Source organism: Odocoileus virginianus, chromosome 2 (assembly GCF_023699985.2).
Source record: "Odocoileus virginianus isolate 20LAN1187 ecotype Illinois chromosome 2, Ovbor_1.2, whole genome shotgun sequence".
Classification (NCBI taxonomy): domain Eukaryota; kingdom Metazoa; phylum Chordata; class Mammalia; order Artiodactyla; family Cervidae; genus Odocoileus; species Odocoileus virginianus.
This window is the reverse complement of record NC_069675.1, coordinates 67984565-67997008: the sequence shown is the minus strand read 5'-3', so window position 1 is coordinate 67997008 and position 12444 is coordinate 67984565. Positions and strand designations below refer to the sequence as shown.

General features: G+C 41.9%; 1 protein-coding gene and 1 pseudogene across 3 annotated transcripts in view; one reads left to right on the top strand and one right to left on the bottom strand.

Annotated features, from left to right (window-relative positions):
* The window catches only part of BABAM2 (BRISC and BRCA1 A complex member 2), a 401404-nt gene that overhangs the window by 306089 nt on the left and 82871 nt on the right, over nt 1–12444 (top strand). For all 3 annotated transcript variants that reach the window (XM_070449954.1, XM_020886284.2, XM_070449953.1), the window contains exons 9-10: nt 722–792; nt 5717–5799. In XM_070449954.1, the coding sequence (XP_070306055.1) occupies nt 722–792; nt 5717–5799 (154 nt within the window). The remainder of the gene's footprint in view (nt 1–721; nt 793–5716; nt 5800–12444) is intronic.
* Nucleotides 1571–3677, bottom strand: LOC110132762 (claudin domain-containing protein 1 pseudogene; annotated as a pseudogene).

Here is a 12444-nt window from a genome sequence, read left to right as displayed (position 1 = left end):
CCTTACAGTACTGTGATCTGGCTGACATCACCTTAACCAGTGATCAAACTCAGTATCACTTGGGAAGTTTTCTTGCCAAAAGTGTTTAACCTGGATCTAATCACACCTTTAGCTCTAACTTCCAATTCATAGGAAATACAGAAGGTAGAGAAAAAAGGAAGGAAACCATCGGAGAGTCTAGAATGCAGGATAAGACAGCCCAGTCTCTGAAAAGTCAGTATTAGGCTCACACACTCACATCCCAGGAGGTACTATTATTCTATAGTAAAAGACTTTCTAGATTAAATGCCTGACCCCTGTTTATATCCTTGCTTTTTTTCAAATGTATTTTGGGGACAGTGGGGAAGTTTGGAAAATTGTCAGGGTACTAAATAAATTCAGAGAATTAATTACTAAATTTTGTTGAGTGTGATCACAGTATTGTGATTGTGTAGGAAACTGTCTTGTTTTTCAGAGATGCATGCTGAAGTGTTCAGGGGCACACTGACATGATGTCTCTTAATTTCCTCTGAAACATTTCAGCAAGATTGATTGACAGGTTGATAGATAGGTAGATGGCTAGATAAAGCAACTAGACAAAATATTCACAGTTATTGAAGATAGGTGTGGGAATATGGGTGTTCATTTTACTATTCTTTCTACTTCTGTGAATCTTGGATATTTTACGTGATAAAGCATTTAATAATTCCCTACTGTACTCAGCTGTGGGTTTGTATTCCAGGTGCAGTATGTGATTCAAGGCTATCACAAAAGAAGAGAGTATATTGCTGCCTTCCTCAGCCACTTTGGCACGTAAGTTCTTCATTAAGACCTTAAATCAGTGATGTCCTCACATCCTGGTGACCCTAAGGGGAGGGCTCAATGAAGAAAATAGCACTTAGTTCTTCTATGTGATACCTTTCAGTGCTATTTTGGTTCTTCCTGGTGTGTTACTCACACTAACACTCCCAGAAAGACATTTTTTTTCAGCATTGTTTGGCAAATAGAGTCAAATATCTTCCCTGGAGCAGCCACGTAACTAGCCCCAAACACCACAGTAAAAGTGGTTGTCACACCTGCTTCTTCTTGTGCTCTTTACAGTCTACACAGCACTTTCACCTCCGTCATCTCATAGTGGTCATGAGGTGAGCCAGGTGGGCATTCCTGGCACATTCCACGAAAGAAAGCCTATAAAACTTGACCAGTTCAGTCACCTGTGGAATTCTCAGAGAGAGCTGGGGCAAGAACCCTGTTCCTCAGAACTCAGGTCTCCTGACAGAACTCCCACTCCCCACAGGGCCACAGAGATTCGGGAAGGAAATCTGACTTTAGACCCCAGCGCCATGACTCACACTTGGGATTAGTATGTTGGAAGAAGGCCCTGCGAGGGAGGAGGGCAGTGTGTAGCTGCAGTTCCAGGGTAGGCGTCTCCTCTGGCCACCCACCCTGTACTCTGGCCCTTTCCTTCATGTGGCCCCTGCTGGCTGCTCTGCAGCTGTTTCCTTAATGGTGGCAGAGCCCTTATCAACCTCCCACTCAGGGCTTAGCTTGGGGGGTGGTGGGTGGTTGCATTTTCCTCACAGTCTCTCTCTTTTTTTTTTTCTGAGTCTCTTCTCATTTTTTATTTTTTAAAAAAGACAAATTTAGGATTTTGTAAGAAATTACTGTTACATTTTTTTTTTAATTTGTCAAGTACTACAGTAATGGAATAAATAAATAAGATTTTTTTAAGTTCAATGTTTATAGACATATTTATAAAAAAATGACTGAATTAGAAGACATTAAATAATGCTGACAACACACCAGGAGGGCATTAGGCAAGGAAAGGCACATCATTCCACCACAAGAGATAAAGACCATAGTCAGAAGTTAATGACCAGCCAAAGCTTTAGGTCTTGTGGTAGTTTTCCTAGCTCTGGAGGGTCATTACGGTGGAACCTTCTTTATGGTACTTAGCTGAAATAAACAGCAACTGGAAAATTTTACTCTGTGACCTCAATGTATTATTTAAAAGAAAGCACTCTTGTAATAAGTCTGGTGTGTGAGGAGGGAAGGAACAAAAATCCAAAAAGGTTAGCTGATACTGGAAATCCTATTGACATATTAAAGATATTTTTAAAAAAGGTAAAATAAGGTTAATCGTCTTGACTGGCTGAACTGGAATTTTTGTAGTTAACAAAGTTAAAATTCCACGTAAACACTCCCTTTCTTTTAAACTGACAGTGTAGAGATAAAAAACTGCAGTATTTCACTTCAGATGAAACTATATGCCAGTATTTAGGGAAAAAAATCTTAGATGATTTCCTTATTTTAGATAGCCTAAGTCCTTGAAGACAGCACTAATATCTCTGGCTGACTAGCTGGCTCAAGTAGCAAGGTGAATGTAAGTTTTGACAATGATAAGAAGTTTCCCAAAGAAACTATAAGTTCCAGTTAAACAGACAGTTACATTACTGAAAAGTCTAACAGACATCAGCAGAACTTGCTATGGGTCAACCTCCTACTACCAATTTTCCTCACAAATTTGTGCCAAGACTCTACCCGATTTCTTCTGTCTGGACTCTGAACCTAGATTAGTTTGACTAAAAGATGGAATCACCCAGGTTCCATTTAAATTTTAGTTGTGTTGAGAAACAACTGTCTGCTTGAATAAATAAAATGGGTTTTCAGGATAAAATGGTATATCCACACACACAAAAAAGTTAAATTAAAAACAATTCGGGGGAGATAAGGGACAATATTAATATAAAAAAAAATCATAAAAATGGCAACTATAAAGCAGGCAGCTTCCCACTCATGCCACACGATACGCCTTCATCAAGGTGTACTCCTTCCGGTTGGTGTGAGCGGCCCAGATGAAGAGAGCGGAAGCCATGAACTGCAAGGGAGCTGAGACGCAAGCCAGGCAGAAGGACTATCCGAATTCCCCAGACACATTCTCGGGCGGCTCCAGCTTCTAGTGGAGGAGTTCAGTCCCGGCAACGTAACAGCTCACTGAGCCCAGGGTACACAGACCTGCAAGGAGATGGAGAACGCCTGTGGCGATGGTGGGGTACAAGCTTCGGCAGATACAAGCACAGAGTCCAATCAAAGCCCCAAAGCACATCAAACCTAGACTAACAAAAGGTAAAAGGAACTGGCAACACCAAAGATAGGTCCGAAGCAGATCAATCCCACTGTTGTGGTTTCCAGGCTCAACAAATTTCTCCATGAACTGATCATTTAGGGTGAAACTCATGCATTTTGTGACCATATCAAATGACTCTGTCCTTTCTGGTGGGCTATACCAATATGTGTTTTGGGGTATAGTGATACACCGTCTCCACAATCCCACTGTGCCATTATATTGGAAAAGTGCATCACTGTAAGTCTTTTCATCTGCCTCATCACTAGCAAAGTCATTCCAGATGCTTTTGTTCAAATTGCTGGAATTTTCTTGAACTGGACTTCGATACTTATACCAGAAGTCTGTGCCAATTGAGGCTGCCATGTAGATGGTAGAAATGAGGCTAAGTACACAAGCAATGACAAACGCTGTAGCAAAACGGTTATCCATTCTGGCATTCAGACTGCTCCAGGATGCTACGGAGACAGAAGTCTTGTTCTCTAGTCTATCACCGCCCATACTCCTGCTCCGCCAGCTTCACCCTCAAGCTCAAACCACAGCACCCTACTCTCCCCGAGCCTCCTCTGACGCACTTCCCCGCAGAGCCCGCCCCCTCCATAACTCCTTCGCCTCCGCCTCCGCCTCCACCCCAGGCCGGGCCAGGCCCCCCTCACAGTCTCTTTAAAAGGTGGAGCACACTCTGCCTAAGCACTAAGCATTTTAGTGCTCTCGTTACCTCCCACCTCATTCCAGAGAAGGCGGGTATATTAAAATTTTAAATCAGTAACTGAAGAAATTAAGATAAAAGGAATGAGAAGATGAAATCAAGAATAAGGTTGGGATATAATTTTACAAATGTGGCATAATTAAAAGAAAATTTCTGACTCCTCAAGACAATTTTAAGAAATGTTCTCATTATCCATTGTGGAATTTCTCATATCGCCAAAATAGAGTAACAATATCTAAACAGCATAACTGTTAATGAGTCATGAGTCTCTTAACACTTAAGGTATTTTTCAGCTTTCTTTATGAGCATTTTGAGAAAGTACTTATGATATGAACAGTGCTTAATAAATAACTCTGTTAGTCTTCTCATTTTTGAGTAAGATTATTTTTTGTGTATGTTACTGGAAATGAAGGTATTAGCTCAGTGACCTGCAAAGCAGGGTGCGTGTACCTCAGAGGCATGTGCCTCCCCTCACTTCATTGGTATTCAAGAAAAGGGTGAAAAATTGCATTTACACTTGTTAACAATTGTTTTTAAATCTCATTCTATGTGTGTACATTTTTGTGTTTTATTACACATATAATATAGTAGTAGTTGTCTACAACTACAAAATCATATACAAATACTACTATATACTGTACTGTATACATAATGACAAGGATTCTGTCAGTGCTTGTTTTTGCTTATGGGGTGCAGGGTCTAAAAAGTTTAGATATCAGTGTTGTAATATTGAGTAAATTACATATCCATAAAAGAAATACAAACTGATGAATAAAGTTGTTGACTTGTCAGCAGACTTTAATGATGTGTCAACAGTCTTTGAGCAAATCATTCAACCTTCGGTGCCTCAGTTCCTTTACCTTCACAGTGGGGTCAACTGTTGCTTCCTACTTAAACCTAGAGGCCATCAGTATTAATGGTCTCTTTAGCCTGACTCAGCCAGGGAGAACGCATTTCTAAGGACAGCAAAGGTCTCCTTGTATGGATGAGAGAGAAAGTTATACTTGTCCTCTCTGTGTGGTTAATATTGGTACATTATGGTGGTGTCACCCCCTGTACACTCAGCTCCAGAGGGAAATGGAGGAGAGGAGCCCATCAGAATTCAGTCTAGGCCCTTCTGTGTTCGGGGACTGTTCTCCTTTGACATAGGAGGGGTGCATCTCCCATCTGAACCCCACGTCCACCCTGCTAACGTTGCTACTTTGTCTTGAGCCCAGTGGGGAAGATCAGGGGACACAAGAGAAAGGATGCCAAGTACTTTGGAAGATAGTCATCTATAATCCTGAACTTAGTCATACTGTCATTGCTTGTGACTGTTCAGTACCTGAATGAAAGTGAGACTGGACAGTCACTGTATAGACCTGGGGTCTTTGCTGCCCTGACTTCTTCATTTGTCCTTTTGCTCATCACTGGTGACTAACATTTGCATAGTATTTTGTGGATTGTTATTGTTGTTCTGTCACTAAGTCATGTCCAACTCTCTGCAACCCCATGACCTGTAGCATGCCAGGCTTCCCTGTCCTTCACCATCTCCTGGAGTTTGCTCAAACTCATGTCCACTGAGTCAGTGATACCATCTAACCATTTTATGGGTGGCCTTACTTGTTTTTCACAACTCCGTGATGAAATTTGCACATGTGATTATATTTGTTTTACAGATAAGGAAACTGAGGCTCCAAAGGCTAAGTGATTTGCCAGAGGTCATAATAGATGGTAAAGCTGTAACTCAAACCTAGATGCTTTCATTCCAAATCCCACATCCTTCCTGTGGTAACACTCATTTGTCTTAAATGTATCTCGGATTCAATAACCTTGCTTTATGAATATATTCTTTACTTGGTTCCATCTCTTTGATACCTTGTTTTTATGAGAGTTTTTTGTCTGTGTGTGTTTTTATTACTTAGGGGTGTCGTGGAATATGATGCAGAAGGCTTTACAAAACTCACTCTGTTGCTGATGTGGAAAGATTTTTGTTTCCTTGTACACAGTGAGTATACTTTTGCTATTAGCATGTCAACATACATTTTAGAATGCACTAAACCACATGTAATAATGAATATAACAGCCTTTAGTGTCCTGACTTGGTTCGTTTTACTTTCGCATAAGTGTATTTACTGCATGATCTCAACCAGGTATAATTTGCTACTTGGGGGATGTTTGGTAATGTCCGGAAACATTTTTGTTTGTCATGATGGTTAGGGGATCAGGGGTGGCTTTGTTGTTACTGGCATCAGTGGGTAGAGGTCAGAGATGCTGTTAAACATCCTACAGTACATAGGACAGGTCCCTAAAGCAAAAAGTCATTGAGTCCACAGTGTCAGTAGTGCTGAATTTAAGAAACCCTATCCTAGAGAGGGATCTTTCCCAGTGGCGCTAGTGGTAAAGAACCCGCCTGTTAATGCAGGAGACGTTAAGAGAGGCAGGTTCGATCCCTGGGTCAGGAAGATCCCTTGGAGGAGGGCATGGCCACACACTCCAGTATTCTTGCCTGGAGAATGCCCTGAACCTGGTGGGCTACAGTCCATAGGGTTGCAAGAATCAGACACGACTGAAGCAACTTAGCATGCATGCATCCTAAAGAGATTTCTAAGTACCTTTCCAGATTCAGACCTCAAAACTTTCAAGATTACTCACAGTGTAGTGCCTTGATCATTTGGTTATCATTCTTACTTTTTAAGGCAGGGGTTCCCAACCTCCAATCCATGGACCAATCCCTCCTGTTAGATCAGTGGTGACATTAGATTAGAAATACAGCACACAATAAATGTAATGCACTTGAATCATCCCCAAACCATGTCCTCCCTGTCCCCAGTCCATGGAAAAATTGCCTTCTATGAAACTGGCCCCTGGTGCCAAAAAAGTTGGGGACTGCTGGCTTAAGGTATTTCCCAATAATAACTGCCTTGCCAGGCAGTGCTTCATATGGAGCTCCTACTCTATATAACTAGTCTTACATGGGAGCATCATTTCAAATGCATCTGAAAAGTGCAAACATATTGTCTACATTAATTATATGCACAGAAAAGCAGAGTTGGAGAGGTGAAGGTTTTCATCTTGGGTTTGCCTCCAACTAATTATGTGACCTTGTTCAGATTGCTGAGACAAGCCTCCCCCTGCTTTAGTCTCCTCTTATGTCACTGGGGATCGGGTTTGTTAAGTCCTGTAGAGACATCAGCAGACGGAGCTTATCCTGCAATACAGGACCAGGTGGGAGAGGAAGTCCCAGTCAAGGCCTCCTGGCACTCTTCTCTTTGCTCACCATCTCTGTGGCCCTATCCAGCTGAGCTGTATACTAGTGCTTCCAGCTCTCACTTTTGATTCTGACCTTATGTATCACAGCTTTGGTTTTCTGTTCTGAGTGTTAATTCCTTTCTGAGATCTCACTTCCTATTTGCCATGTCCGCTTTGCCCCACCATCTTGATCCTGTGATTCTGTGATTCTGTTTCTAGCTTGGTAATCTGACCCCAGGTCCTGAGTGTATGCTTGGTTTGTCTTTCATGACCCTGGACAGCTGCCTGGGAGATTAGTCTGGTGTGTTTCCTCTAGGCCGGCTCAGCAAGAGGGGTCTGTAACCTGCCACGAATGGTGGTGGCTGTGGGCAGAGGCCTCTCAGAGGAGCTGTGAGAGAAGGACACAGAAGGAAGGACACATGAAGAGACATTTAGAAACAGTAAATTAGATGACTGCTTCAACCAGTTTTTTCATTCCAAAGTGTCATGAAATCTCAAGTCTTTCTGGAAACTTACTTTGGTCTCCTGGCCATGATTCCACTTTCAAAAAAGATGTTGTTCAGTTGCTAAGTTGTATGTATCCAGCTCTTTGCAACCCAGGCTTCCCTGTCCTTCACAATCTCCCAAAGTTTGCCCAGACTCATGTCCACTGAGTCTTTGATGCCATCCAAGCGTCTTATCCTCTGTTGCCTCCTTCTCCACCTGCCTTCATTCTTTCCCAGCATCAGTCTTTTCCAGTAAGTCAGCTCTTCCCATCAGGTGACCAAAGTATTAGAGCTTTAGCTTCAGCATCAGTCCTTTCAATGAATATTCAGGGTTGATTTCCTTTAGGATTGACTGATTTGATCTCCTTGTAGTCCAAGGGACACTGAAGAGTCTTCTCCAGCACCAAAGTTCGAAAGTATAAATTCTTTGGCACTCAGCCTTCTTTATGGTCCAACTTTCACATCTGTACATGACTACTGGAAAAAGCATAGCTTTAACTATACAGACTTGTCAACAAAGTGATGTCTCTGCTTTTTAACACGCTATCTAGGTTTGTCATAGCTTTTCTTCCAAGGAGCATCATCAAAAAAGATGATGTCAGGTCATATCAGATACATGGAAAAAATAAACCCTTGGCACTGATCTTTCTCACTGTTTTTTCCTCATGGGACTCAAGGATGGCTGCTATGGTGGTGCTGGCAGGAGAGGTGTTCAGAGATAAAAGAGCGTCCACCTCTCAGTTCCTGTTAGCTGTCTTCTCAGTGTGCTCACTGTTAAGCAATTCTTGTTCCTTAGGAAGGTCTGTTCCCCAAAGAATATTTTCTGCATGGTTCAGTGTCCAGTTTCTTACAGCTCCTTCTCTACCTTCCTTTGTCAGATGTGCAGAATTAAGTCCCAGAGTCATATTTTCAAAGTTACAGTTTCATTCAGTTTTGATTACTTCTTCAGGAACATAGAACCCCCAGACACTCATTAGAGCAGGTACAGGGACCTCGAGGTTTGTTTAATTAACTCTTTCCAAAGTGTTTCCTCAGGCTGTTACTCCTTTCTTTCCCAGCCCATTTGCTCCCTGCTCTTAGCATCATGGCCACATTCTTGGCTCTTTGGCAGATAAGATCTTATGCAGAAAAGGGACAGAATCAAGGGACTTTGATGCTATTTACTACTCCATCATTAACTCACAACCTGTCTTTAAATAAATTATTTCCACCCTTTTTCTTCTTATATCTAAAATGTAGGACTTGCTACATCATCAGAGTGAAACTTGGTTGTTCAGTCGCTAAGTCCTGTCCTACTCTTTGTGACCCTATGGACTGCAGCACACCAAGCTTGATTAGGTAATGCATTTTATTCAGTCATACTGTTAAGCATCTGAATCTTACCTTCTTTGGGAAACACCTGCTTGCTAGGTTATAACCCACAAGGGACCACTTGTTGCTTTTGTTCTTGCTGTGAAGATGGGAGTTGAATATGGAGTGGCAGAGACTTAATGATAGAACATTGCAGTGAATTATTCTGAGACCCCAAGAACATGAAAAGAAAGAAGTGCCTAGAGATGGAGCCAGTTTTCTGTGGCTGGCTCACTACTCCATGGAGATTGAAGAGCTGGCAGGACACGAAATAATGTCTCTGATCTCCCCCACCCTCTCTTCTGCCCAGGCCTGAGAAGAAGACTTTTGAGAGGATAGGTGCTGGCAGTAATTCTGAGCCTTTTGATGCTACAGGAAAGAGGCACTGTTCTCTTGAGGCCAGTGGCTCTGACCTCAGCCTTTGCCAGAGTGCGGAAGCAAAAATGCTCTAGGGGAAAACATTGTACACACTCTGGGATCTCTCAGGAGACACTGCAACTTCCTGGCATTCTGGTGGTTCCAGGAGTGGGAGCTGTGGCCATGATTATGGCCAGGGAGTATTTTTATCCATTTATTCCTTCTTTCCTTCCTTCATCTAGATCAGTATATCACAAGATTTGGAACCACAGCAAGAGCAAGTACTTGCTCTCATTCAGAAACTGTTTTCAGAATGGTTTCCTGGTGAACATCTAAAAATTATCTGTAGTGGTTAAATAAGTAATTCTGTATTTGTCAAGTTGTTTGTACCTCTGGAGGTAGATGCTGCCTTTAAACCAGCAGCTTTTCAGAATGCTGGGTGACAAGGGAACCAGAGACCGAGGCATAGTAATGCAGAACCACTGGGGAAAATTGACTCTTTCATGGGCCCCTGTTAGCCACACTGGACCGAGGGCAGCTGCCTAAGGTCACAGGGTTGCTGCTTGGAAGCGGAGGGTATTAAGATTGTAACAGAATGAGAAGCTGTCTTTTCCCATTACCTGTAATCCCTGTAAATGACCCTTTGAATCATTCAGCTTGGACCACAGGCCTTCTTTCCTCGGCAAAATACCTGTTAGACCAAATCTGACTGTTTGAGGTGTTGGATTTCGTTTCTTCTCTATGCCCAACCCAATTAGGTTAGCCCAGTGCAGCTGAGTTCTGCGTCTGTGGAGAACCTGCTGTGTGCAACGTCCCAGAGGATATAAGTAAATAACTCAGGCTTGACCTTAAGACAGTTGGAGTCTACACAAGGGTTGACTGCCTACAGCCTATGGGCTAAACTCCACCCTCAGTCTATTTTTATATGGCCCTCGAGCTGAGAATGCTTTTTATGTTTTTAAAGGGTTGTTGAGGAGGGATGAGAAGAATATGCAACAAAAATGATAAAGTCTCGAATATTTACCCTTTGACTGTTTACAAACTTTGCCAACCCCTGACCTAGTTAATGAGACGAGATAAAGGTGAAGTACACTGAAGTACACTGATATGCATTTTTTAAAAGCAAATATTTTGTGAGCTTGCTTACTGTATACAAGGCACAAAGTGATATGTAGCCCAGAGAAAACTTCATGTGTTTTATAGATGAGAGAATTAGAAAGACACCCTCCCCAATGGAGTCTAATGAGAGAAAGAGACAATAAAGAAGTAAACTAACAAATATATGTTACAAATGATGATAAATACCATAATGAAGCAAAACAGAGGGCTTTGAAAGAGCCTAAAAGGGGAGCTGTTGTTAGGATGGTCAGGGAAGTCTTCTCATAGGAGGTGACAATTCAACCAAGACCTTGATAAGCAGTTACTCAGATTCAGGGAGATTTCAGGGGCGGGGAATGTCCTTCCACAAAGAGCTACAAAAGGCAGTAAAGAGTTCTGCATGCACCCAAGTGGCTGGAGCACAGTGAGCAAGGAGAAAGTCATACAAGAGAGGTTAGAAAGAGAATCGGGGCCAGGTACGAGTGCCTCACAGGCTGTATATATCAGGATTGAGTGGCAGATGCTTGAAAAACAATGGTTTAAGCAAAATAGAAGTTTATTTCTTTCTTGGGTATGAATAAACAGTCCAGGGCCAGAATGACAAATCCAAAGGACACATGGGACCAAAATTCCTTCAGGCTTTATCCTCTATCATCCTTCGGTGTGGTTTTCTCACTTAAAGTCCAAAACAGCTGTTGGAACTCTAACTGTCACATCCATTATCCAAGTAACAGAATAGATAAATGATGGAAAGAGGGTGCAGACCTTCTTGTTTACTGAGACTTAGTTCGTATGGCCTCAGCATGTGTCCTCGGGCAGACTGGAAATGTCGTTCTTTCTCTGGGGCAACAAATGCCCAGCTAAAAATCAGAGTTCTTTTAACTTGAGTGAGAAAGAGAATGACCATTGAGTAAGCAACTGCTAGTCTCTTTCAATCCAAGGAGGGGACTTTGGATAATGGTCAAATGTCCATCAGAAGACAGATGGCACATCACACAGGTGGTGGTGGTTTAGTTGCTAAGTCATCTGTCCATGGGGATTCTCCAGGCAAGAATACTGGAGGGGGTTGCCATTTCCTTCTCCAGGGGATCTTCCCAACCCAGGAATTGAACCCAGGTCTCCTGCATTGCAGGCAGATTCTTTACTGACAAGCTATGAGAGAAGCTCCATTACATCTCAGGGGTACCTAGGGAGAATTCAGTGAAATCAAAAGGGCTGATTAGCAGCAGCAGCAGGGAGTCATGACCTTCCCTAGGACCCCTGGGGTGAGAGGAGAGTGTGGGTACCAGAAGCTGGAAAGAACTATAGTTGTTGCTTTAGGAAAGGGTTTTCTGGCAGGAACTGGGGATGGCCTTTCATTGAGAAATGTTGATACTACTAACAAATGCAAGAAGGATTATTTCTACTTTTAGTTCTGTCTGTTTTGTTCTTAGGTACATGTCCACTCATAATTGTTTCATCCTCCCAACATTTTGACCTTTTTATCATTATGGAAAATTCCTCTTTGTCTCTAGTGATAGTTCGGAACTTAAAGTCTATTTCATCAGATATTAATAACCTGTTCTAGCTCTATTTTGTTTATTGTTTGCTTGGTATACCTTTTCCAGCTCACTGCTTTCAGCCTTTTTTTTTTTTTTTTTCCTAAATGCCTTCAAATCTAAAGTGTGTCTCATAGATAGCATATGTTTGGGTTTTGCTTTTGTATGCATTTAAAGAAACTCTGCTGTTTTATTAAGATAGCTTACTCCATTGACATTTTATGTAATTGTTGGTACGGTTGGATTGGGGTCTGCCATTTTGATATGCTTTCTGTTTGTCTCATTCTTTTTTTGTTCCTCTTTTACTGCCTCATTTGTGTCAAGCAGAATTTTTTAGTGTACAGTTTTGATTCTTTGTTGATATTTTAGCTACTGTTCTGTTGTTATTTTCTTAGCAGTCTTTTCTGGATATCACAGTATGCATCTTTAGCTGACCCAGTCTACTTCAAGATTAATGATGACTTGATTCTGGTGAAATATAACAATTTTGCCCCTCCGCCTCCCCCTTTTTTGTGCTCTTATTGTCATATATGTTATATTGATATGTCATTATGTAAATAAACAGTACAGCTT